General features: G+C 43.7%; 1 protein-coding gene across 1 annotated transcript in view; it reads right to left on the bottom strand.

The window, feature by feature from the left end:
• Positions 1-693: 693 nt before the first annotated feature.
• The window catches only part of LOC145356380 (myosin-3-like), a 44,818-nt gene continuing 17,899 nt past the window's right edge, over positions 694-27,612 (bottom strand). Inside the window, exons 22-39 of the mRNA XM_080209060.1 lie at positions 25,718-25,894; positions 25,004-25,149; positions 24,131-24,221; positions 22,982-23,371; positions 20,481-20,607; positions 20,179-20,297; positions 14,683-14,879; positions 12,186-12,369; positions 11,922-12,087; positions 11,701-11,825; positions 9,798-10,106; positions 9,497-9,700; positions 9,280-9,405; positions 8,090-8,260; positions 3,502-3,606; positions 3,305-3,400; positions 916-1,050; positions 694-807 (exon numbers count right to left, since the gene is read on the bottom strand). Of these exons, the coding sequence (XP_080065186.1) occupies positions 784-807; positions 916-1,050; positions 3,305-3,400; positions 3,502-3,606; positions 8,090-8,260; positions 9,280-9,405; positions 9,497-9,700; positions 9,798-10,106; positions 11,701-11,825; positions 11,922-12,087; positions 12,186-12,369; positions 14,683-14,879; positions 20,179-20,297; positions 20,481-20,607; positions 22,982-23,371; positions 24,131-24,221; positions 25,004-25,149; positions 25,718-25,894 (2,892 nt within the window). The 3' untranslated portion in view covers positions 694-783. The remainder of the gene's footprint in view (positions 808-915; positions 1,051-3,304; positions 3,401-3,501; positions 3,607-8,089; positions 8,261-9,279; positions 9,406-9,496; positions 9,701-9,797; positions 10,107-11,700; positions 11,826-11,921; positions 12,088-12,185; positions 12,370-14,682; positions 14,880-20,178; positions 20,298-20,480; positions 20,608-22,981; positions 23,372-24,130; positions 24,222-25,003; positions 25,150-25,717; positions 25,895-27,612) is intronic.

The raw sequence follows: 27,612 nt of genomic DNA, 5'->3' as shown, positions 1-27,612 counted from the left end.
CTATCGTGCCACCCTTCATCTAAGTCTCATCAATGTCCTTCAACAAGTGAAAATACTGCTAATTTCATAGAATCCCATTCAGCCCATTGAGTCTGCACCATCCACAATCCCACCCAGGCCCTATTCCCGTAACCCCACATATTTACCCTGCTAATCCCCCTGACACTGGGATCAATTTAGCATGGCCTGTCAATGTACCCTGCACATCTTTGGACTGTGGGAGGAAACTGGAGCACCCGGAGGAAACCCACGCAGACACAAGGAAAACATGCAAGCTCCATACAGTCAGTGACCCAAGGCCAGAATTGAATCCGGGCCCCTGGCGCTGTGAGGCACTAACCACTGAGCCACCGTGCCACCCAATTCCTCAATCCAATAAAGATTGCTCACATTGGATTAGTAGTTAACCTAGTGCTTTATTTTCTATAAAAAGAGGCAGAACCGAAGTTTGCATAGTCACCCAGTCAACACCCAACTCATTGGTTTTGCATTGTTGCCAGTCTTCAAGGTCTTAGTTTTATTGTACGATAAACCTACATTTCTGAAAACAATTGCTGTCTTGGGGATCATTCTCACTGCTTTTATAGTGATGAAAATGTTAACATACAATCAGGAATGCCACTCGATAGACATCAGAAGATGAGGCACGTGTTTTATTTTTTTCTCTCTACTTTTTACTACAGTTGAATTTTGTTACTTCTAAAGGAACGGGTATCACAGCAAGGCATGCTAAGAAATCACATTGTGTGCATTTCCTTACAGTGCTGAGCTGCAAGCTGGTACTCATTCTGCGGTGTACAATATTTTCTGTGAAAGAGAATTAAACAATTAGATGTTACCCATGTCAGTGAAGAGCTGATGAAAAATTGATAGCCAAAAATTCAGGGCTGCAATGCATTGAAGCCATTCTTTTACCTTGGTGGTAATGACACGGCTCTTAGCCCTCAGTTTGTTAACCTGCGTTTCAGCAATGTCGGCACGTTCCTCAGCTTCCTCCAGCTCATGCTGTGTCCTTCTGAATTTGGTAATGTGCGCGTTGACCTGCTCCTCCTGGACAGATAATAATACAGGATAAAGTTTATTTTTGACTCTAACTTCAAACTAACAAAACTGTAACATAAATTTTCTCTGATCATACTGGTGGCACCAAATAATAGGCTGGATTTTGCTGGTCATTTGAAAACAAAAACATTAAATCAGACTCAAGTTCTGTGCAGTTAAATGCAGGAATCTCTGGACTTTGCTGATAAAGCTGCATTTCTTTTCCTGAAGCTACACACGAGCAGTATCTTACACAGAGATCCGTCATTGAAATATAACAAATGCACGAAGTTGCTATACTCACATCATATATACCCAGTAAACTCACCAGAGACATCTATACCAATGTAACTATTTTTTAATAGTCGTTCATAGAATCCTTACAGTGCAGAAGGGGGCCATTCAGCCCATCGAGTTCTGCGCCAACAATAATCCCACTCAGGCCCTATCCCCATATCCCCACATATTTACCTCACTAATCCCTCTAACCCATTCATCCCAGGACACAAAAGGGCAATTTAGCATGGCCAATGAACCTAATGCATGACATACCTTAATAATTGGCAAACAATATAATTCACACAGAAATGCAAATATGATGTCTCATTCCTTCAAATTTCAATTACTGTTGAAAAATTTAAAGAAACCAAGTTTAACTCTGCTTTTTTTTTCTGACTCTTTTGTCTTTTTTCCTAATTTCATCTTTCGTTCCCTCTCATTGTTTTGCTTTTTTTGGACCTGATTTAATGTTACACGAACTGACATTTCCTGGTTTAGGTTCTTCCCTGCTCATTAACGATTCTTCAATCTGATTGTTACGGAGTTGCACACTTGCTTTCCCGTTTTGGTTCTCTACAGGAAGTTCCAGTTGTGGTGCTAGTGTACCTTTAATATTCTTTTAAAAATCATGCTCCCTGCAGTGGTAAGCAGCCCTTTTGGTTTCAGTGCTGCCGGGTCATCAGTTAGAAGTCCTTTTATTGCTGCTTATGGGGTTTTGTTTATTTTTACTCTGAGGCCTCAGGTATTTTCTTGGATTTTTAATGACCTACATTGTTAGGGGGAAGAATGATTGACAGGTCAGGTGAGAGGAGCTATTTCATTTTCAGTTTTGAGCTACTGTTTAGTTCAGAAAAGGGTGACCATCAGACTGGAAAGCAGTGTTTCTCTCTGTCTCCCTGGTTTTAGAAATTTTACTGTTAGCTGGAAGCTAGGTTCCTGGCCTTCCTGGAGTAGAAAACCTGCTGTTGGTGGTTGAGGCTCCCTAATGTTTTGGGAAGCTGTTCTGACTCTGTGTGTGCCTCAAGAGAACTGCAGCATTCAACCAAAGGACTAAATTCCAGTATCACATGAGCATTAGTCTTTGCTGTGGAAAGGGCTTTGTTTATAGGATTGGTTTGAGTGAGACACTTCCTACATTCATTAAGGGTTAGGGTTAAAGTTATTGCTAATTTTCTTTCCATACATGTTAACTATATTCTAAAATAAACTTTGTTTGAGAAAAGCTCCCTAAGTGGCTCATTTGAATCATACCTAGAGTGAAATCTCTCTTGCTCGTCCTAGCCAAATTCAAAGTGCAAAACTTATGATCCGGGCAGATTTCATAAAACACTTTGGAGGTTCTGACCTGTATCATAACACAGCGAAAAATCCCATTGAGAATCTATTGTTGAGCACAAATATAGTGATTGTCATTGTTTCAGCATCAGGGGGAAAATCCAGTCCAATACCTTGTGTATTAGTGAAAGATGTGGTGTTTTATGGTCAAAGGAATAGATTTCGTAAAGCTTAACTATTGAATCATAGAATTCTCACAGTGCAGAAGGAGGCAATTCAGGCCATTGAGTTTGCACCAACTCTCCAACTCTTACCCAAGCCCGCTCCCTCCCCCATCCCCATAACCCTGCACAATAAGGGGCAATTTAGCATGGTCATTCCATCTGACTTGCATATCTTTGGACTGTGAGAGGAAACCGGAGCATCCAGATGAAACTCACTAGACATGGCGAGAACGTACAAAGCTCACACAGTCACCCGAGGCCAGAACTGAATACAGATCTCTGTCTGTCTGAGAGAGCACTGCTAACCACAATGCCACCATGCCATGGTATCTCTGACCCATCATATTAAACAGCTCTATTTGGTTCAAAATGTACCCAGCAAGAACTAATTGCAAAATTGTGCAGATCAAACAATGAAAAGCTTATAAGTCAAGCTGAAGAAATCACTTTCAATTGCCTGTAATTGGTATCAGTTATTTACTTACAGCATCTTCAACATTTCGCTTATAGGATTTGACTTTTAATTGCAATTTGTCCACCAAATCCTGCAGTCTAACAATATTTTTATGGTCTTCCACGGACTGTATGTGAAAATAAAAAAAAACGGAACTTAAAATCTCTTTGTTATCACAAAACTTAAAAGAAAATCAATTATAAAGGCCTCTGAATAATTATTCTTTACTTGGAATGTCAGCTCTTTGACTCTCCTTTCATATTTCCGTGAGCCTTTAATCGCCTCTGTTGCGCGTTTCTGTTCAGCTTCAAGTTCATTCTCTAATTCACGTATCTGGAAGAGCAATAAATATTTCAAAATTGCAATTCTAATTGAATCATTCTAGTTATATACATATAATTCTTCACAATGATGTTATATTGGAATAATCTCACAATTTCAATTAGCTCAGTCGCACACAGGTTTGGTGCCTTACTGTAGATACCAGCCTTAGGCCCACTATCTATAAAGTGTATTGCCCATCCCTGCTACACCTCATCCTTGTTAGGATCCCAGACCAGAACCCCAAGGTATGTTATGAAGCCAGACTAGATCCCAACAATCGTTCTATTTTGGCATAAATGTGAGGAAAGGATGCTTCATTCCAGGAGTAATTCCACTGAAAAATAAGGGATCTTTTTTGTCAAATCAAGCTTTATTCATATCACAGCTTATTCATATCACAACTCTAACAAAATGCAACAGTTTAACTCTTAACAGTTGAACAATTTTTAAACATGAAAAGAAACAACTTTTAAATTTTAACTTATCACTATTTCAGTTCCAAATACGCAACAGTCTTAAGACTTAAACACCATTTAAAACATAGTTAGCAATCACAAATATACTTGCTATAACGAGTGCACACAGCTTTGGAGTTTTCAGAGCGATATAAAGTTTTCAGAAGCCTGCAAAATTCCCTTAACTTCAGACAGAACAGTCAAATCCAGGTCGTTTCTTTGCAAGACCCTATTTCTCTCTGTGCACAAAATCCAGGACTACCACATCACCCTATTAATTTACCGGGTTTAAAATCCCAGAAGAACTTCTTGCACAAGCACCAGCCCATTAGTTCTTCTTAAAATACACTTTCCTAGCTAAACTGAGTTATGAACTTGCTTTAGCAATCCTTGGGCTAAATGTTTTCCAGGCACACTATCTGCTTGCAGAATAAGAAGACTTTTAAAAATATTCCCCTTAAACATAATATCAATAGCACAGTATCATCACATCTTAAATGCATTAACAATATAGCTTTGGACATATGTGCTTGTCTATGGCTCCACATTTGGGTACCCGCAATTTAATTTTACAAAATAATATTCTAATTATGCATGGGCCTGGAGTATCTCACACACTGTGTACAATTCAAGTATTACACAATGCTCTCGTGCTTTACTGTCTTGGGGGATTCAGGTTATTCACACAAGTCTATATTGTACTCTCACAATATTTAAGGAGTTGCAATGTGGAATTATATTAAATATTCTAAGGATTTTTAATCTTGGAAATTATCCAGTGTCTTATAACAATAAATACATGTGAAGTTTACAAAGAGCTCTGGCAACAAAATAGTCAGCCCTGTGCACTTTTAAAACAAGAATTGGGGTTGCAGTGGGTGTGAGTTCAGTATAAAATAAACCTGCTTGATGAGGTCCACAGCATTTGAATTTCAGGCACTTGGAAATCAGATTTGGTTTTCTGCTATATCACACTGCATCACATTTTTTAAAGCATATCTTCACACACTGTTTTTCCCTTTAGGAATACTGAGGCAAGAATAGCCAAGCTGATTATCAACCCATTGAAACATGCTATGAACGCTTCTTTGAAGCGTACAGTGCAGAAAGAGGCCCTTCAGCCCATCGAGTCTGCATCAAACACAATCCCACCCAGGCCCTACCCCCATATCCCTACTTATTATACACACTAATCTCTCTAACCTACACATCCCTGGACACTAAGGGGCAATTTTAGCATGGCCAATCAACCTAACCCACACATCTTTGGACTGTGGGAGGAAACCGGAGCACCCGGAGGAAATCCACACAGACACAAGGAGAATGTGCAAACTCCACTCAGACAGTGACCCGAGCCGGGAATTGAACCCAGGACCCTGGAGCTATGAAGCAGCAGTGCTAACCACTGCGCTACCGTGCTGCCCATCTTCTGTGGCCATCAAATTTAGGCATTGGACTTGAACCTGGAGCTTCTGGTCCAGAGGTAGGGATGCTACCACTGAACCACAAGACCTCTGGCTTATGAACGCTTAATATCTCTTTACATTGATGCAAATTTTAGTTAGATAACTGAAGCCTCAAAGTCTGAGTATTAACCTTTTCTTTTTCTTATATTGACTGACACTTTTCAGTTGTAAAACACATCAGATCCTTACAGTAGCAATAATATGATAAAGAGCCTTCCTATTGCAAACAATAATGAACTGAAAGTTTCTGCCAAAATAACAGGAAGGCTAAAGGCAGCTTGTGTTATGCATAAATATCACAACTTTAAGTGAGGAGCAGATGTTCAAAATATGTAAATACCAAAAGTGGCTATCCAATTTACACCGTTATCGCAAAAAGACAACACTTCACCGTCTCACCACTGAAATGCAATGAATAATGTAAGGTTGATTTATTTGTGCAATTAAAACAAATTAAATCTGTTCTATTTCAGGCCATTAATTAGGAGATTATTCACAAATGTTTCACAAACACGCTAATTGTTAATTACTGTCAATCAACCTGTCTAGCATCAAGATTTAATTATTGCAACTGTGGAGTGTCATTCCTACAGGTTTTAAATTTGCCAGCGTGATTCTTACAATGTCAATCGCTGGGTCAAAATCATGCAACTCTCTCCCTATGGGTAAGCCTACGCCATGTGGACTGCAGCGGTTCAAGAAAGCAGCTCGCCATCACCGTCTCAAGGACAATTAGGGAATGGCATCAAATGCTGGCCTAGCCAGCAATGCCCACATCCCTGGATGAATCAATTAAAAAAAATTACAGTCGCAGTTTTGTGGACAAACATGTTTGAATTGAAGGGTGCAGAGGAACATGAGATGAATATGGCAGATACAGTTAGATACCCAGATGCAGTGAACTTTCATCTCCTTACTTTTGACTGATGTTTTCATTATCCTAAGGGGATAATATCTTTATTTACAATTCCAAATTATAATAATTGATGAACTGGGTCGACAAGAAGGAATCATTTAATAGGATGGGAGGACATTAAGTTAAGCATAAACCCTGGCATGGATACACTGGCATTACATTCCTTTGCGTTACGTTCTGTGTGATGAATGGGATGGATAGGATAGAGGTGGAAAGACTCTTCCCGCTCAAAAAAGACAGTAGGACTAGGGGGCACAGCCTCAAGATAAAGGGGGGGCAGTTCAGAACGGAGTTGAGGAGGAACTTCTTCACTCAAAGGGTGGTGAATCTCTGGAATTCTCTGCCCGTTGAAGTGGTGGAGGCTGCCTCGCTAAATATTTTTAAGAAGCGGGTTGATGGGTTTTTGATAAGAGAGGGGATTAAGGGTTATGGGGAGAGGGCGGGAAAGTGGAACTGAGCCACGACAGATCAGCCATGATCTTATTGAATGGCGGGGCAGGCTCGAAGGGCCAGATGGCCTACTCCTGCTCCTATTTCTTATGTTCTTATGTTCTTATGTAATTGTATGTAAAAAAAAACCCATAAGCTGTGGACATTTGTCCCATTGTCATTTAAAGAAAAATAATTCATAAATGGTCATTGCAACCTGAAAATACGGTATTAGAGATATTGGGAGGTGCGATCTTACCTGCCATTCATGCCATGCTCCCGCTGCAGTGGGAGAATTTGGCGCCTATCTCCGTTCACTGTAGCGGGATGGGAAAATCCTGCCGGCATGAATGGCCATAACACTCTGGCCATTTTCTTTCAGATTTTACACAGAGGCAGTATAGCAGAGGCTGCAGCTGCGCTGCCAATCTTGGCACCAGCAGAAAGTGGTGCTAATGTGCACCAACTATCTGATACAGCAGAAAGTGTGATACAGTGTGATACAACAAAGTGTAAAACCATGTAACACGGCAGAAAGCCAAATCCGATTTCCAAGTGCCTGAAATTCAAATGCTGTGGACCACATCAAGCAGGTTTATTTTATACTGAACTCACACTCACTGCACCTTAATCCAAACCTTGTTTCAAAAGCGCACAGGGCTGGCGATTTTGTTGCCACAGCTCTTTGTAAACTTTGCATGCATTTATTGTTACAAGATAATTTCCAAGATTAAAAATTAACAATCCTTAGAATATTTAATATAATTCTACATTGAAACTCTTTAAATAAGGGCGGCACGGTAGCACAGTGGTTAGCACTGCTGCTTCACAGCTCCAGGGACCTGGGTTCGATTCCCAGCTTGGGTCACTGTCTGTGTGGAGTTTGCACATTCTCCTCGTGTCTGCGTGGGTTTCCTCCCACTGTCCAAAGATGTGCAGGTTAGCTTGATTGGCCATGCTAAATTGCCTTTAGTGTCCTGAGATGTGTAGGTTAGAGGGATTAGTGGGTAAATATGTAGGGACATGGGGATAGGTCCTGGGTGGGATTGTGGTTGGTGCAGACTCAATGGGCCGAATGGCCTCTTTCTGTGCTGTAGGGATTCTACAATTCTAAATATCATAACCAGTTGCCTGCAGGAAGTTGCTAAATGTTCATGCTATGGGTTTGCTTCAAGCATAATCTCTCAGTAATTACCAATTAAAAGAATAATATTTTGGCATCTCACCCTTGTCTCTAGTTTTTGCATTTGTTTCTTTCCACCTTTGAGTGCTAACTGCTCAGCCTCATCCAAACGGAATTGCAGGTCCTTCACTGTCTGGTCAAGGTTCTTCTTCATCCTCTCAAGGTGAGCACTCGTATCCTGTTCCTTCTTCAGCTCTTCAGCCATCATAGCCGCCTGATTTTGACATTAAAACAAAGTGGAACTTAAGTAGTTATGTTGAAATGCTACAAATTCGAACTCACAGGTCACTCCTGTTCCGCCATTCTTAGATTAATATTTCAAAATCTTCTACACGCACTCCACAGCCCTTAATATAGAAACTTATTTCGGCAGGGGGTCTCACAACTTCCCCGGGCTCGTTCAAAATGTATCGCATTTGTAAATTATATTTGTAAAACTGTAAAAGCTGGCATGGCGATGTAGAGTCAGAACTGACATCGTAAAATTGAAACGGGGGCAGAGTTTTCCCATCCTGCCCGCCATGGGAATCGTGGTGGCTGGGGCAGGAAGATGCAAGGGTCCGTTGACCTCGGGTGGGATTTTCCAGCCTTGGGGCGAGTGTGGCTGGAAAATCTCACCCAGAGTGTCAAATTTTAAACACCGTGGATGGGATTCTCCAGCGGGATTCTCTCATCCCGCTGCAGTGAATGGAGATTTGGCTGAGCACCAAATTCTCCATCCTCTCTGGCAGCGGTGTTGGGACATGAACGATTGGAGAATTTAGATCTGTGAGTGTCATTCACGGTATCTCGAGCATTGTAAAATCGAGGACTGCCTCTACACTTGCTGAACAAAAGTCTATCAAATTCAGGTTTGAGATTTTCAATTAACCCGGAGGCACAACAACTTTTTAAGATGTTGAACTCCAGATTTCCACTACCCTTTATGAGAAAAATCTCTCTCCCGTGGAGCTTGCTCCTAATCTTACGGTTTCTTCTGGCCTCCTCCACCAGCTGGTATAGTCTCTCTGTAGCTAGCCTATCAATTTCTTTGATCATCTTAAACACTTAGGGCAGTAGTTTCCCATCCCGCCTACGATTCCATAGTGAGCGGGACACAGGCAATGCAAAGGTCTGTTGACCTCGGGTGAGGTTTTCCAGTCTTGGGGTTCGCGTGGCTGGAAAATCCCATCCTTGATGTATTAATACCAAATGGATTAATTATTTTAGTTATCAAAAAGTTGGAAACCTTACATCAGTGATTGCCTTCTTGGCTTTCTCTCCAGCATCCCTCGATTCCTGAATGGCCTCTTCCACCTCAGTTTGAAGTTGGGAAACATCGGTCTCAAGCTTTTTTTTGGTGTTGATCAGGCTAATATTCTAAAAGGTGGAACAAAGGTGCGACTGGCATTACTATTTGAATAAAGCATTTGACTGCAGGCGTTTAAGAATGACGTGTTTTTCAGGCTACCTGAGAATGAAGCAGCTGAACACGCTCAGTGATATCAAAGACCTCTTGCTCAGCAATTTTCCGAGCTCTGTCTGTCTGCTCTAGAGTCACCGTGACCTCTTCGAGTTCAGTCTGCAGAAGGTTGCTCTTCCGTTCGGCTGAGCTTAGCTGCTCCTTCAGGTCTCCTTGAACTCGCAACGCTTCATCCAGATGCAGCTGGGTCTCCTGAATCAAGAAGGATTGGATTGCATGACTGAACGCGGTTGGAAGCTCAAACGCTGAATGTGTGCGCAAGTACAAAAAGTCAATCTGTCTCACTTACTTTGAGCACTCCTTGAATGTTCCTGAGATATTTCTGTGTTTCTGCGGCCTGGCGGTTCGCTTGACCCAACTGAATCTCCATTTCGTTGAGGTCCCCTTCCATTTTCTTTTTGAGTCTCAGGGCATCGTTCCTGCTCCTGATTTCAGCATCCAGGGTGCTCTGCAGTGTCTCGACGGTTCGCTGGTGATTCCTCTTGAGCTGTTCAATTTCTTCATCTTTCTCAGCGATCTTTCTGTCAACCTCCGACTTAATTTGATTCAACTCGAGCTGAATTCGAAGCAATTTTTCCTCCGAGTGCTCCAGTGATGTCTTTGGCAGGTGGTTAAGGAACAAAGGAGTATTGATCACAATGGATCTGATATCAATTTAATTACTCAATAATTAATTGATAATTAGGTAAATTGAGCAAGTGTAACGCTAAATTACTATATCCCGCCTTCAGGTACCATGCCCTAAATGGGCGTTGGCAACCATGGACTCCCATTGGATTGGTCCATCATTTATGCTTGACAAATTACGGCAGTGGTTTGCCTTTGCCTTCTGCAGTCTGGCCGATCCGGAACCTCTCCTACTCTTCCCTTCTGCTGCTCGGATTTGCAGGCTGACAATCAGCCAGCTCGGCCATCAATTCCTGACTTCCAGCCCAGACATCATAGAATCCCTAAATACAGAAGAGGCCATGCAGCCTCCATCTGCACCAACTCTCTGACAGATATGTTACCCAGGCCATCTCCCCTGCCCAAACCCTGTAACCTCACACATTTACCATGGCTAATACCATCTAATCTACACATCTTCGGACACTGAGGGGCAACTTAGCATGGCCAATCCACCTATACTACACATCTTTAGACTCTAAGGGGCAATTTAGCATAGCCAATCCACCTAGCCTATACACCTTTGGACACAAAGAGGCAATTTAGCATGGCCAATCCACCTATACTACACATCTTTAGACTCTGAGGGGCAATTTAGCATAGCCAATCCACCTAACCTACACATCTTTAGGCACTAAGAGACAATTTAAAATGGCCAATCCGCCTAACCTACACATCTTTGGATACTGAGGGACAATTTAGCATGGCCAATCCACCTAGCCTATACACCTTTGGACACAAAGAGGCAATTTAGCATGGCCAATCCACCTATAGTACACATCTTTAGACTCTGAGGGGCAATTTAGCATAGCCAATCCACCTAACCTACACATCTTTAGGCACTAAGAGACAATTTAAAATGGCCAATCCACCTAACCTACACATCTTTGGATACTGAGGGACAATTTAGCGTGGCCAATCCACCTAGCCTATACATCTTTGGACACTAAGGAGTAATTTAACATAGCCAATCCACCTAACCTTTACATCTTTAGGCACTAAGGGACAATTTGGCATGGCCAATCCACCTAACCTACACATCTTTGGACACAAAGAGGCAATTTAGCATGGCCATTCTGCCTAGCCTACACATCTTTGGACTCTAAGGGGCAATTAAATAGCCAATCCACCTAACCTACACATCTTTAGGCACTAAGGGACAACTTAACATGGCCAATCCACCTAACCTACACACCTTTGGACACTAAGGGACAATTTAGCATGGCCAATCCACCTAACCTGCAAATCTATGGACACTAAGGGGCAATTTAGCATAGCAAATCCATCTAACCTACATAGCTTTGGACTGTGGGAGCCCCCGGAGGAAATCCATGCAGACTTGAGGAGAATGTGCAAACTCCACAAAGGCAGTCACCCAAAGTCGGAATCGAACTCGGGTCCCTGGAGCTGTGAGGCAGCAGCGCTAACCGCTGGGCCACCCTGCTGCCCATCATAGGGTTGCTACACTCTGCCTGAAGACCTACCCCACATGACTATAATGGATGTGTAAAATATCCAAAATTTACCTCTGCTTCCTCCAACGCACATTGAAGTTCAGACTTTTCTTGTTCAGCTTGTTTCTTTGCTTTATCCAGCTCGTGAATTGTCTTCCCACATTCACCAATTTGTTCAGTGAGATCAGAAATTTCCTCTGTTTGTCAAATTTTAAACATCAGAATCAGCAAACACTCCTTCAAACCCACCTTAAATATTCCCGACTTGAATAATACTACTTTGCAAGACTTACGTTGCAGATTTTTGTTCTCCCTCTTGAGAGTTTCAAGATGATCCAAGGACTCTTCATAAGCATTCTTCATTTTGAAGAGCTCAGTGCTAAGAGACCGAGATTCTTTCTGTGCTCCCTCCAGCTCAGCCTGGCATTCCTCGTACTTTTGTTTCCATTCTGCCAGAATCTATGATTTAAAAAAGGCAATTTTTTTTTTTGATTGCGACTCTAAGCCTATTTAAATTACCAGTCCACCCTGTGGATGATATGTTTAAAGTTCTGCACCTTGTCAAAGGTTCTCTGCTTCTTATCCAGAGCCGCAGCAGCAGCATTTGCTCTCTCTATATCGATCATAAGATCTTCCACCTCTCCTTGCAAGCGCAGTTTTGTCTTTTCCAGTGAAGCACATTTAGCGTTGACTGCCTCAACATGCTCCTCTGCATCCTGCAGTCTTTGAGCTAGTTTCTTCCTACATTAAAAAGTCAAATTATTATTCTGCTAGAGCACTTTTTTTAATTCATTCATGGGACATGGGCATCACTGGCTGGTCTACATTTATTAGAGCATAGAACAGTACAGCACAGTACAGGCCCTTCGGCCCTTGATGTTGTGCTGAGCTTTGTCTGAAACCAAGGTCAAGCTATCCCACTCCCTATAATTCTGTTGTCTCCATGTGCCTATCCAATAAAAAAGTTCCTAAGGTGTCCGACTCCACTATCACAGCAGGCAGTGCATCCCACACTCCAACCACTCTCTGAGTAAAGAATCTACCTCAGACATCCCTCCTATATCTCCCACCATGTACCTTATAGTTATGCCCCCTAGTAACAGCTTTATCCACCCGAGGAAATAGTCTCTGAACGTCCACTCTATCTATCCCCCTCATCATCTTATAAACGTCTATTAAGTCGCCTCTCATCCTCCTCCACTCTAAAGAGAGAAGCCCCAGCTCCCTCAACCTTTCCACATAAGACCTACCCTCCAAACCAGGCAGCATCCAGGTAGATTTCCTCTGCACTCTCTCCAATGCTTCCACATCCTTCTTATAGTGAGGTGACCAGAAGTGCACACAATATTCCAAATCTGGTCTCACCATATATTGCCCAACCCTAGTTGCCCTTGGAGGGCAGTTGAGAGTCAACCACATTGCTGTGGCTCTGGAGTCACGTGTAGGCCAGACCAGGTAAGGATGGCAGATTTCCTTCCCTAAAGGATATTAGTGAACCAGATGGGTTTTTATGTCAATCAACGATGGTTTCATGGTCTTCAGTACACTCCTAATTGCAGATATTTTTTATTGAATTCAAATTCCACCATCTGCCATGGCAGGATTCGACCCCAGGTCCCAGAGCATTTAATAGTCTAGCAATAGTTTAGCCTTCCTTCCGCAATAAAATAATAGATCCAGGAAAATTAATACATATGCACAAGGAGATGGTGGTTTTGTGGTATGGTCACTGGACTAGTAATCTGGTGACCCAAGATAATGCTCTGAGGACCTGGGTTCGAATCCTGCCATGGCAGATGGTGGAATTTGAATTCAATAAAAAACATCTGGAATTAAGAATTTACTGATCACCATGAAATCATTGTGCATCGTTCTGAAAACTAATCTGGTTCACTATTGGCTTTTACGAAAGGAAATCTGCCGTCCTAACCTGGCCTGGAGGCCTGTGTCCAGCAGTGTGCCTCAGAGATCAGTGCTAGGCCCACCGTTGTTTGTCATTTATATTAATGATTTGGATGAGAACATGATTAGTAAATTTGCAGATGACCCCAAAATTGGTAGCATAGTGGACACTGAAGAAAGTTATCTCCAATTGCAACGGGATCTTAATCGATTGGATCGGTGGGCAGATGGAGTTTAATTTAGACAAATGCAAGGTGATGCATTTTGGTAGATTGAACCAGGGCAGAACTTACTCAGTTAATTATAGGACATTGAGGAGAATTACAGAACAAAGAGATCTAGAGGTACATGTTCATAGCTCCTTGAAAGTGGAGTCACAGGTGGACAGAATGGTGAAGAAGGCATTCGGCATGCTTGGTTTCATTGGTTAGAACATTGAATATAGAGTTGGGACATCTTGTTAAATTTGTACAAGAGCTTGGTAGGGCCATACTTGGAATACTGTGTGCAATTCTAGTCACCCTATTATAGAAAGGATATTATTAAACTAGAAAGAGTGCAGAAAAGATTTGCTAGGGTGCTACTGGGACTTGAAGAATTAAGTTATAAGGAGAGGCTGAATGAACTGGGACTTTTTTCTCTGGAGTGTAGGAGGCTGAGGGGCATAGACAAGGTAGATAATCAATATCTTTTCCCAAAGATAGGGGAGTCTAAAACTAGAGAGCATGAGTTTTATGGTGAGAGAGGAGAGATCCAAAAGTCTCCAGAGGGGGCAATTTTTTCACACTGAGGGTGTGAGTGTCTGGAACAAGCTGCCAGAGGTAATAGTAGAGACGGGTACAATTTTATTTTTTAAAAAGCATTTAGATGGATGGATATGAGCCAAATGCAGACAATTGGGATTCGTTTAGGGTTTTTAAAAAAATGAGTGGCATGGACAAGTTGGGCCGAAGAATCCGTTTCCATGCTGTAAACCTCTATGACCTGGCCTACACGTAACTCTAGAACCACATCAATGTGGTTGATTCATAAATGCCCTCAAGGATGGGCAATAAGTACTGGCCCAGCTAGCAATACTCACATCCCATGAATGAATTTAAAAAAAGGATTTTAAAAAATGAGGAAAAGAAATATATATATGAATGCACGTACTTGGCCTCCTCCAGTTCCTCCGTGCGCTGAATTGCATCAGTTTCGTACTTTGTTCTCCACTGAGCAACTTCACTGTTGGCCTTGGACATGCCACGTTGGAGCTCGGCCTTTGCTTCCTGTTCCTCTTCATATTGCTCACGGAGCAAATCACAGTCATGGCGGGAAGACTGCAGAGCGTGTGCCAAGGCACCCTTAGCCTTTCCATAGAGAACACAGAAAGAAGAAATCAGAAGTGCTTGAGAACAAAATGGAAATTGGTTAATGTGACAGAAGCGACAGCTGTACAAGCCAAGGACAGATTTTTTTTATAAACCTACAAAATCACATTGATGCATTATTTAAAACAAGTATCTACCCTGTTAATCATAGCCACTTAGACCTTGCTTCCACTGACACTGTTGAGTTGACTATGGGCCCACAGCAATTGGAATATGAAGGTGTTTGTACCTCTTCAAATACACAAATGCTCACCATTGTTCTTCCAAAGTAGAAATATTCTTTTGATAAAACAAAAATGAAGGGTATGGGAGTGGTGCAGGGAAACATGCTTTGCAGATCTTCTCTCCATTCCTGTAATCGCTGCAGCCTCAGGAAACAAGGCCTAGTTCAGCCACTCTGACCCCTGCTGCGGTCCGTTTAACTCAAAATCCTTTACTTGATAGATTTGGTGGGTCATTCTGACTGCCCTCTGGTCAGGAATGCCAGGAAGTGGATACTGATACCACAGAACAAAGAACAAAGAAAAGCACAGGAACAGACCCTTTGGCCCTCCATACCTGCGCCGATCATGATGCCTGCCTAAACTAAAACCATATGCACTTACAGAGTCCTTATCCTTCCATTCCCATCCTATTCATCTATTCGTCTAGTTGCCCCTTAAATGCCGCGGTCGTATCTGCTCCCACCACCTCCCTGGACAGCACTTTCCAAACATTCACCACCCTCTGTGTAAAAGACTTGCCTTGCACATCTCCTCTGAACTTTTCATCGCTCACCTTAAACCTATGTCCCCCAGTACTTGACTTTTCTACCCTAGGAAAAAACACCTGACTATCCAGTCTCTCCATGCCTCTCATAATCTTGTAAACCTCTATCAGGTCACCCCCCAACCTCTGTCATTCCAGTGAGAACAAATTATATCCAACCCCTCCTCATAGCTAAGACCCTCCAGACCAGGCAACATCTTGGTAAACCTCTCCAAGCATCACATCCTTCTGGTAGTATGGTGTCCAGAATTGTACACAATATCCTGAATGAGGCCTAACTGAGGTTCTGTACAGATGCAGTATGACCTGTGAATTTTTATATGCAATGCCCTGACCAATGAAGGTGAGCATGCTGTATGCCTTCTTGACTACCTGATCCACCTGCGTTGCCACTTTCAGGGATCGGTGCACATGTATGCCCAGATCCCTCTGCCTGTCAATACTCCTAAGAGTTCTACCATTTAGCAACTTTTAGAATTGAAAGTTAACGATTGTGGTAACTTTCATCAATTGTCGTGAACGCCCATCTGGTTTGGAGATTTTGTGGCCCAGTGACACAGTGTCCCTACCTCTGAACCAGAAGCTCAGGATCTGAGTCCTACTCCAGGATTTGGGCTAGTCCACTGATTTTCACTGAGACAAAAAGATCCCATCATTGGGCAGCACCAGCAAATCCTGGCCCTGGCCTTGATGATCAAGGAAGGTGCATTCATAATACAGCCAAACAGGTTTTGTATCAACTTGCCAAATCCTTCCCAGCACAAGGCAATGGCTGGCGGTAAGAACTGAGAAGAGACTGGTGGCCAGCCATGCTTGATGCAGAGTGGCACCCCTCAAAAACTGGCTATGGGAACAGATGGTGGATGTCTCGGCTTCTATTGCAGGACAATCGGAAGCCAGCCAAGATCCGAGTGCTGCAGTGGAAGATCCTGCACAGGCAGTTTGCTGCCAGACAAGCTCAGATTGCTGCTATCATAGCTGCGGATACCCGAGTGCAAAGGGTTTATCCAGTCATCTGTCCTCCAGAACATGTCAAGTGTCAGCAACACCCTGGGGCACAAACTTGCTCCATGGGTGACATGGGGGCACAGTGGTTAGCACTGCTGCCTCACAACGCCAGGGACCCAGTTTCAATTCCAGTCTTCGGTCACTGACTGTGCAGAGCCTGCATGTTCTCCCCGTGTCTGAATGGGTTTCCTGCCACAGTCTGAAAGTTCGGTCCAGTGTATTGGCCATGCTAAATTCTCCCTCGGTGTACCTGAACAGGCAGTGGAGTGGGGTGACTCAGGGATTTTCAGAGTAACTTCATTGCAGTGTTAATGTAAGCCTTGTAATGTAAGTGCTAATGTGACATTTTAAACTTTAAACTTACTGAATTCTCTTAGGATGACAGCCTTCATCTGCCCACCACTGCTAGTGCCCTTGCTGTTGCATGCCAGCCAACCCAGAAAACACTGCCCATGCAAAGATGGTGCAGTCTGAAGCTAAGCCGCTAGGGCCAAAACTGCTTGAAGCTGTCCTGTAAGGTCAGTTTCTCCTCGTGACAGTCAGTAACATTCCAATAGCCGTGCAGCAGCCACTGGGGTAGTATGTGTGGCAGGAATAGGACAGAAGACCAGCACTAAAAAAAAACTGCACAAGTCTGGTTAGTTGTTGCTTATTTATGATACAGCAAGGTTTCATTTCTAACATTGATTTGGGGTGTTTATTTCGTAGCAGTTCAGAGTTTTGGACTCTGAGAGCAGGTGAAGTGTGGGATTGTTGGTGTAGGGGGAATTAATGCCGTACTTACTGGATTTATAGCTGAATCGATCAGTCGGGGGAGCACAGTCAGGAATGGGTTGTGCTGATTGCCTTCTTCTTTCGCCTCTGCAGCTGGTTACAGTAGACCTGGTGCCAATTGCTGTGTCCTCATGATGGCAAGGTTGGCAACTGGCAGCAGCTCACGACGTATTCTGACATCCATTCTGCCAAAGCACCGCAGGCTTCCTCCAGAGTAGTGCGGGCAGTGGAACCACAGTTTGAGTACTGCACTGGTCTGCTCCTTGTGTGGCAGTGTGCTTTTCACTGTGTGCTGTCCATGTGTGTGGATTGCATGCTGGGGTCACATGTCATATCATCAAAGGATAACCTAGACCAGTAGCCTTAGTTGATTGGTCACAGTGGCTCAAATATAGCTGCTACAGTAGACTCTTGCACAATGGAGGCATTGATTGCATGGAGGCATTGATTGCATGGTGTGCTGTGTACGGTTGCTCACCAGATAGATGTCAAGCGACTATAAGCCTTTTTGGCTGTGGCATTTGGTATTCAGCACCCGCAAATCAATGTATGTGCAGTCAATGGCACCCTGCTCCATGGGGAAGCCGGAAATCCCCATGAAACCATGTACTCACTCCACCTGCTTCTCTCTGGCTAGAGGGAATGCTGTGTTGAAACGCAAAGCCTCAGTGACTTCCCTTCTGCAACATTCGTTGCAACATATTTTTTGAATTCTTGCACATGATATGGGCGTCACTGGCTAGGCCAGCATTTGTTCCTAATTGCCTTTGAGAAGTGATGGTGAACTGCCTTCCTGAATCGCTGCAATCATATGGTGTAGGTACACCCACAGCGCTAGTAGAGAGGGAATTCCAGCATTTTGACGCAGTGAAGGAACAGCGATATATTTCCAAATCAGTGTTGTGTGTGACTTGGAAGGGAACTTGCACATGGTTACGTTCCTAAATATCTGCTGCCCTGGTCTTTCTAGGTGATAGGGGTACAATTTAGGGAGGTGCTGTCAAAGAAATCTCGGTGAATTGATGCAATGCATCTTGTAGATGGTACACACTGCTGCCACTGTGCCCCGGTGGTGGAGAGAGTGAGTGGTAGATGGGGTGCCATTCAAGTGGGCTGCTTTGTCTTGAATGGTGTGGAACTTCTTAAGTGTTTTTGGAGCTGAACTCATCCAGGTAAGTAGAAAGTATTTCATCACACTCCTGACTTGTGCCTTGTACGTAGTGGACAGGCTTTAGGGAGTCAGGAGATGAGTTTTTCCTCATAGAATCCCTAGCCTCTGACTTGTTCTTGTATTTATAGTATTTAAATGGCTGTTCCAGTTCAGTTTCTGATCAATAGTAAACCCCAGTATGGCACAGTGGGGGGCACGGTGGCACAGTGATTAGCACTGCTGCCCCACAATGCCAGGGACCTGGGTTCAATTCTGGCCTTAGGTCACTGTCTGTGTGGAGTTTGCACATTCTCCCCATATCTGCATGGGCTTCCTCCGGGCGCTGTATTTTCCTCCCACAGTCCAGAAATGTGCGGGTTAGGTGAATTGGCCACGCTGAATTATTCTTTAGTGTCAGGGGGACAAACTAGGAGTAAATGCATGGGGTTATGGGGATAAGGCTTGGGTGGGATTGTGGTTGGTGTAGACTTAATGGGCCGAATGGCTTTCTTCTGCTCTGTAGGAATGCGATGATTCTAGTTGATAGTGGGGATTCAGCAATTGTGATGCTATTAAATACCAAAGGGAAATAGCTGAATTCTCTCTTGTTGGAGACGGTTATTGCTTGGCACTTGTGTTGCATGCATGTTACCTGCCACTTATCAACTCCAGGCTAAATATTATCCTGTTCTTATGGACATGGATCGTTTCATCATGACCGGTACAGATCATTGCAAATATCTGTTGCTCCAATCTGGGAGGAGCCAGCTGCATAAAGGCTCATGGCCATGGCCACATTCTCAGCCAATGACAAGCCATCTTCTCTCTACTCTGAGGCTGTAGTTTTGGTTGCAGCAAATGGTACATTTCAGTGAGGACACCCTTAGTGAGACACAGACACACAGCTTCATCCTTAGATTGAGGCAGAGGAATTGTTGCCCAGTTAGGTATCGCTTCCTTCTGAGAGCCATTCTCTCTCTCTTTATCCTCCCTCTTCCAGGTGCTTGTCATGCTCTGTGTCACCACTGATCATTCCATGCCACAGTCCAAGGAGAATGCAAACAGCAGCTTCTATGAGTGACATTTTCCACCCATTCCTGCTGACAACTGTTAAAGTTACTGTGAAAATCCTCTAGTCACCACACTCAGGCGCCTGTTCAGATACACTGAGGGAAGATTTAGCATGGTCAATGCACCTAACCAGCACGTCTTTCAGAATGTGGCAGGAAACTGGAGCACATGGAGGAAACCCACACAGACATGGAGAGAACACGCTGACTCCATACAGACGGGAATCAAACCTGGGTCACTGGTGCTGTGAGGCAGCAACGCTAACCACTGCCACCATGCTCCCCATGTGTGGAAGTGTGCACTCGCACACTTGTACCAAATCTGAGACAAAAACGTTGCCTGTGATGCCAAAGACAACAGTATAGAGGTATTTTAAAATTTCACAGGCAAAGAACTTAATTAGACGATAATCCATCTCTGTCATGTGCTTTGGAAATCTATTTACTTCTCCATGCAACCCAGTAGAGAAGAGATGATTAGAAATGCAATCAAATCACACAGTATTACCTTTGTTTCTTCTTCAAGTTGTCTCTTCAGTTCTTCAATTTGATGCAAAAGTCCCTGCTTACTCCTGTTGAGTTGGGATACCATATTCTCCTTTTCTTCCAGCTGCCTGGAAATTTCACCTTTACGGGGCAAAAAAATTAGATTTTCATCTTTTTGTTGCAGCAAGTATTTGGTTGTTAATCGGCATTGTGTAATATAAATGTTCCACGCGGTTAATATTGTTTAAAGGACAGGTTTGAAAATTGGCCAGATAATACTCACTTTGTTCAATCCACACAGTTCATGTTGCAGGAACAACTCACCATTTTCTGCATGTAACCTTGATGTCTGAGCAGTCATGTCATTAATGGTACGGGCATACTCATTATTCCTTGTCTTTAGTTCATTTAATTGATCTTCCTGATTACGACATGTTTTTTCAAGGTTGGCCTAGTTGGGGAGAGTAAAAATATACATTGCATCATTACATTTTAAAATGTATTCAAAACTATCTGAAACAATATGGAATTGTGTCACCATCCAGCAAGACATAGCTTTCAGAGTCTTTAATCAGTCTTCATTCATAGTATTGCGAGCAGGTCTGCTTTCATAAAGTGATTTACCGACTTCCTGAGCGATACATGGCATACACAATTATATCTTTGCTTATCTTACAAGTGATTTGTGATTCCAAATAAACCTGTTGGACTTTAACCTGGCATTGTGAGACTTCTTACTGTGCCCACCCCAGTCCAATGCCAACATCTCCACATCAAATCTTACAAGTAATTTACATATACCAATCATAAGTATACATTTGTTCTGAAGTCATTGATATACAATTATAACAAATAGTTCTGATAGCTTCATTCATGTCAGGTGAATATAGTTAACCAGTTACAGCCTCTATATGCTTGTCTAATTGTAAATGATTAATTACTAAGAAGCTATGCCAACATCCAAATTTCCACACTTGCTGTAATGGCTTGTGCTTTTCAGAGTTCTCAGCCTGTGTTCAGTTTGTTGGTGCTGTCCATCTGTAAGTGTGGGGACTGCACTGAGACATCTTCACAGCAGCTTCCCAGGGAACTCTGCTCAATGATGTTAATGCTTTCAATCCTTTCAATGGCACTGCCGTATTCTGGTGATTTGAATTCATCCTTTGCTTTAATTTATCATCGATGATTGTCTCCAAATTTACTCTTCCCATGTGTCTCTTGTGACATTGTTTGTGGTTTGTCACGGGGCTGGAGCAGGGTTTAATTGCCAAGCGAGTGAGCCTATCTGAGGGCAGTGCTCAGGGACACACTGGGTGAGATTCTGTAGCTCTGGTAGGGCTGGGAATAGTGATGGATGGGGTCTGAGAACTTGGGGACTGGTCCGCATGCCAGTTTCTTGGCACGGTTTAGCAGAAGTGGGCTCAGAACCGACAAGGCCATCTGCCCCATCACTACGGGTACCTGAATATGCTTGTTAAAAACCTTGTTAACTTGTTTTAATTTCAATTAAAGTTCTCTGCACTGGCGTGGCCTGATTTAGGTGTGTGGAGGTGGATAGCCTAGAGTCATGAAATCAACCCTGCTGCTTGGATACAAGAACAGCCATTTGCCACACATGGTGGAGGCTTAGAAAGTTGCTGAGAGGGCATCCCCATGTTGAAGTGCCCTCTCCTGCTGCTCACCTGCTACACAGCCTGCTCCTCCTCTCCAGCAGGGAGGCCCAAAAGCTTCAAGAGCCTATTTTGCTACCCTTACTCGGTGAAGGAACCCGTCTCCAGGCCAATTAAGGGAGAACCTCCGTAAAAATCCTAATGAGTGAGCTTCTCTCCCCTGGAGGAGATTCAGGACCTGGAGTGAGTCCCAACTTCTGTTTCAGCATCATGAGGGAAAATCCAACCCACTGTGTGATATTGCTCTATTCAGGTACAGCCCGAGGGCCACTTGCTAAAAAAGTTTTTTTTTTATTAATTCATTCGTGGGACATGGCTGCTGCTGGCTGGCCAGCTTTTATTGCCCATCTCTCATTGCCCTTGTTCAGAGGGCAGTTGGGAGTCAACCACATTGCTGTGGCTCTGGAATTGCATGTCACCCGGACCAGGGTAAGGACAGCAGATTTCTTTCCCTAGAGCACATTAGCGAACCAGATGGGTTTTTCCAGATGGGGGCAGCACGGTAACACAGTGGTTAGCACTGCTGCTTCACAGCTCCAGGGACCTGGGTTCGATCCTAGCTCAGGTCACTGTCTGTGTGGAGTTTGCACATTCTCCTCATGCCTGCACGGGTTTGTTCCGGTTTCCTCCCACAGTCCAAAGATGTGCGGGTTAGGTTGATTGGCCATGCTAAAATTGCCCCTTAGTGTCCTGGGATGTGTAGGTTAGAGAGATTAGTGGGTATGATATGGGGGTAGGATTGTGGTCAATGCAGACCCAGTGGGCCAAATGGCCTGTTTCTGCACTATAGGGTTTCTATTTTCCCAACAATCGATTTATGGTCATCAGTAGATTTTTAATTTCAGATTTTTTTTTCCCCTTATTGAATTCAAATTCCACCATCTTCAGTTGGGGGGGGGATTTGAACCCAGGTCCCCAGAGCAGCAGCTAAGTCTCTGGATTAATGGTCCAGGGATAATACCCCTAGGCCAACACCTCCCCAGTGCCCCTATAAATATCCAGATCTGCTTGACTGGAGGCCAGAGTCAGAAAACAAAACCAGAAATGATAACTTTCTTTCTCTTGTCTTATAGAACGTTGGCGGATCTGAAGTGTGACAGTCACACAGTGAATGGGGGAGTTATATATACATGAATATGATTTCTTTGGACTTACTTTGGACTTAGCCACTGATTCCATGTTGCTGGCGAGGTCGTCCACCTCCATCTTCAGCTCGCTCTTTTCCTTCTCTAGTTTCTGTTTGACACGTTGCAGGTTGTCGATTTGTTCCCCAAGTTCTGCGACGCTGTCAGCCTGCTTCTTGCGAAGAGCAGCAGCCGTGGCTTCATGCTGTAGGGTGGACTCTTCCAGATCGCGGCGCAGCTTCTGAAATTCCAGCTCGCGTTTCTTGTTCATCTCAATCTGGGCGGCCGAGGCGCCGCCGGCCTCCTCCAGCCTGTCACTGATTTCCTCCAGCTCACGGGCGTAGTCGGATTTCTGCTTCTCCACCTTGGCACGGGCTGCACGTTCAGCCTCAATCTCCTCCTCGAGATCTTCAATCCGAGCCTAGAAGTGCAGACAGTTTTACCGGTATCCTGAGGTTACATGCAAACAATCATAGAACCATAGAACCCACAGTGCAGAAAGAGGCCATTTGGCCCATTGAGTCTGCACCGACCACAATCCCACCCAGCCCCTACCCCCATATATTTACCCACTAATCCCTCTAAACCTACGCATCTCAGGACACTAAGGAACAATTTTAGCATGGCCAATCAACCTAACCCGCATATTGTTGGACAGTGGGAGGAAACCGGAGCACCCGGAGGAAACCCACGCAGAGACAAGGAGAATGTGCAAACTCCACACAGACAGTGACCCAAGTCAGGAATCAAACCCAGGTACCTGGAGCCGTGAAGCAGCAGTGCTAACCACCGTGCTACCGTGCCCCCCTAGAATCCCTACAGTGCAGAAGGAGGCCATTCAGCCCATCGAGCCTGCACCGACAACAATCTCATCCAGGCCCTATCTCCGTAACCCCATGTATTTACCCTGTTCATCCCCTTGACACTAAAGGGTAATTTAAGCATGGCCAATCAACCTAACCTGCACAATCTTTGGACTATGGGAGGAAACTAGAGAACCTGGAGGAAACCCACACAGACACTGGGAGAATGTGCAAACTCCACACAGACAGTGACCCGAAGCTGGAATTGAACCCAGTTCCCGGGCACTGTGAGGCTGCAGTGCGAATCATTATGCCACCGTGCCACCCCCAAGGCATAATCTGGTGAAAAGCTATATTCATTGAGGTATTTGTTTTACCTGAAGCTCTTTTATTTTTTTCTGAAGCTGCATAGTTAGGTTTTGTTCATCCTCAATTCTGGTTTGAAGTTGGCTGATTTCAAATTCCTTCCTGTTTGGAAACATGAAATTTTAGAGCAAACTGTGGGGAGAAACAGACGTTAAATTGAAATCCATTCTCCTGAAAATCCGTATGGAGATTTGCAAAAAGCTGTAGAAATTATAATCCTGCTGTTAAGATGTATTGTACCAGGCTTTGGTTTGGATAAAAGACAATACATTACTGTGTTATCAGTTACATAGGGGGAGGTAGTGACGTAGTGGTATTGTCACTGGACCTGTAATCCAGTGACTCAGGGTATTCTCTGGGGACCCCGGTTCGAATCCCACCACAGCTCACAGTAAAATTTTAAACTTAAGTTAAAAAAATCTACTGACCATAAAACCATTGTCAATTGCCATTGAATCCCTACAGTACAGAAGGAGGCTACTCGGCCCATCAAGTCTGTACCGACCACGTAAAAATCCATCCAGTTCACTAATGTCCTTTAGGGGAGGAAATCTGCAGCCCTTACCTGGTCTGGCCCACATGTGACTGCAGAGCCAAGCAGTGTGGTTGACTCTGAAATGGCCAAACAAACCACTCAGTTTGAGAGGCAATTAAGGCTGGGCAACAAATGCTGGCCCAGCAAGTGATGCCCACGTTCTCTGACTGAATAAAGACAAACAGGATTACTATGTACTGATGCCTGATCATCCAATCTGTACGCTCTGTCAAGTTAACTTTCATTTGATGATAACTTCACATTTTGTACATAGTTGTGTGCTGATTTCACAATACAAGGAACTATGACTGTTCCTTGAACATTTAAGCCTTATGCAAATGTCTCTCACTTTTTAAATCTTTCTTCCATTTGTTGTTTGTCATTTTCAAGATCCATGAGGGAATCCTGAGCAAGTTTCAGATCACCTTCCAGTTTCCTCTTGGTCCGCTCAAGCTCCAAGCGAAGTTTCTTCTCTTGTTCCAGAGACCCTTCCAGCTATGGAAGAAGATGGATATGGAAAGGCATCAGCAATATTGTAGGATGTGCATATCGTAAAACCATACAAAATAAACAGGAGTAGGCTGTTCGGTCTCTTGAAAATGCTCCGCCATTCAATAGGATCCTGGCTGATCCGACGTCATGTCCACCTTCCTGCCCCTTCGTCGTTAACATTTGACTCCCTTACTGATTAAAAATCTATTTAGCTCAGCCTTAAACATGTACAAGGACTCGGCCCCCACAGCTCTTTGTGGCAAGGAGTTTCAAAGACTCACAATCCTCGGGAAGAAATTCCTCCTCCCTCAGTCTTAAATTTGCACCCTGTTATTGTGAGACTATGCCCTCTGGTCCTAGATTCCCCCATATGGGGAAACAACCTCTTATTTGCCCTGTCAAGCCCCTTAGGAGTCCTTTATGTTTCAAAGAGATCACCTTTCATTCTTCTAACTTCCAAAGCATAGAGTCTCAACCTGCTGAATCTTTCCTCATAAGACAAGCCCTCCATCCCAGGGATCATCCAGAGCAAAGTGTACATTGATTTTAGACTTAGTTTGAGGATATTTACATCATCGATTTGCTGCTCCAGTTTCGCTTTGGTTTTGGTCAGGTTGTTGACCTTGTCTTCCTCAGCTTGGAGATCGTCTAAGATCTGTTGATGGGCCTCCTGCAAGGCTTTCTTTTCCTTAGTTAGCTTAACATTCGATTCATCAAGGCTAGCCATTTCCTCTGTGAGGTTCCTGACCTGTAAAGCAGTAACAATATTCTGTCACAATAACAGAAACGCAATCCAGGTGGGTTTGCAGACAGTGGTGAAACAAGACGCCATGTCATTGACTATGAGGTAAGTCTCACAGAAACCTTACAAGGAATTTCATCTCTCTCGCTGCACATGGAATCTTCTTCTACAGTGCAGAGAAGGCCATTCGGCCCATTGCATTATGCACTCTCTCCTCGACAAACGGTAGCTTTGTATAGCGTACAAGAAACAATACGTTTCGCTGTATTGTGACAAATATTAAATCAAATCACATTAAAAGATTTTCACTGATTCACAAACAGGAAACAAAAATCAGTAAAATGAAATCAATTTCAAGAAGTTATTTTAATTAAGGTAAATTACAGATTGGGCATACATAGGGTGAGGGCAGAAATTTTTTTTTGTTTAAATTAATTTGAAAAATCTACCAATTATTTGCTTAACACTCCAGAAAATTAACTTGATTTTCAGGCCAAATTTCATTGTTCATCAAATGTTATTAATCTCATTATGATTAAAAATCCTGTTACCCACAAGGTGTAACTTTTCATGGAGATTCAAACAGCCTTATGGGAGTGGGAAAGTTAGAATTCTCACTGGATTCATGGTAGTTGCCTGTGGTTGCAGAAGCCTCCCCTCCATCACATTCCCGGGCCGAATTCTCCAGCCCATTTTGCTGGTGGGATTTCTGGTTGCAATGAAGTTGACCCCCATTAATTGTTCACAGCACAGGTAAGGAACGTAAATCGCCATCAACTTCTGGTCCTGCCAGTGACCAACGGTGAGCTACCTCTGTTATGGGAAAACCAGCCACGGCGGGGGGAGGTGCTGGGAGACTTACACCCTCAAATTCCTACAAAATCTGGGCCATAGATTGCAAAATCCCACAGTTTATGGAACTCACAAATGCTTATTACGAGGTGAAAATTTACACCATCTTCTTCCCTGTTGGTTGATGGTTTAGAAGCTCTGCATTAAGGTGAATTGTGGGAGATTTTATGCTGCAGTGAGAAGTGTTCCTGCCTCAGCCACAAGCTCTGAGTTCATGTTCTGCCCCAGGAACTGGCGGCTAAAGGAAGGTGCTTTTGTAAAGTGGCCAAACTGGTTGAGTAACTTGTAAACCCTTCCAACAGAGGCCAATGGCAGGCTGTAAGAGCGGGAGAAGTTCAACCATGTGATGGAAAGAAAGTTGGAACCTCTACCATCATTATCCAAAGCTCCATCAGACATTTGGAAGTATATGTTGCCACAGCAACTCAAAACTCTTTTGGGAGGGTGGGGGTGCTGTCATACCACCTCAAGGTCCAGTATGGATCAACTTTGTGCCAGCAGCTTGGCGTTCAATCTCTGTTGCAGTTGGGGGCGGATTTGGAACCTACCTCCTTGGCACACACATGGTGGGGTGAGTCAGACTGCCTTTCTTTGTTGTTTTTATTCCAATTCAATCAAATCAAGTCCAATTCAAAGTCTCAACAAGTTGGGACATTCCCGATCCAAGCTGACAAGACAGGGCTCTCACCTCCTGTGTTGGGCTTGGTCTACATGATCCAAGCTGATTGGAGTAGGCATAGCTCCTCCTTCAAGGTTTGATCTTATTTGCATCTTAACCAAAAGGCCGAGATGCCGCTTTTAAAAATTGCTTCAAATGAAGCTAAAATGTAACCTAATGACTTCAAGCAAGCACAGCATGTCAACACTTGATC

The sequence above is a fragment of the Carcharhinus amblyrhynchos genome, chromosome 21 (assembly GCF_965287045.1).
Source record: "Carcharhinus amblyrhynchos chromosome 21, sCarAmb.v2.hapA, whole genome shotgun sequence".
In the NCBI taxonomy this organism is placed as follows: domain Eukaryota; kingdom Metazoa; phylum Chordata; class Chondrichthyes; order Carcharhiniformes; family Carcharhinidae; genus Carcharhinus; species Carcharhinus amblyrhynchos.
Note: the sequence above shows the minus strand (reverse complement) of the source record. Positions and strands in the feature narration are given on the sequence as shown.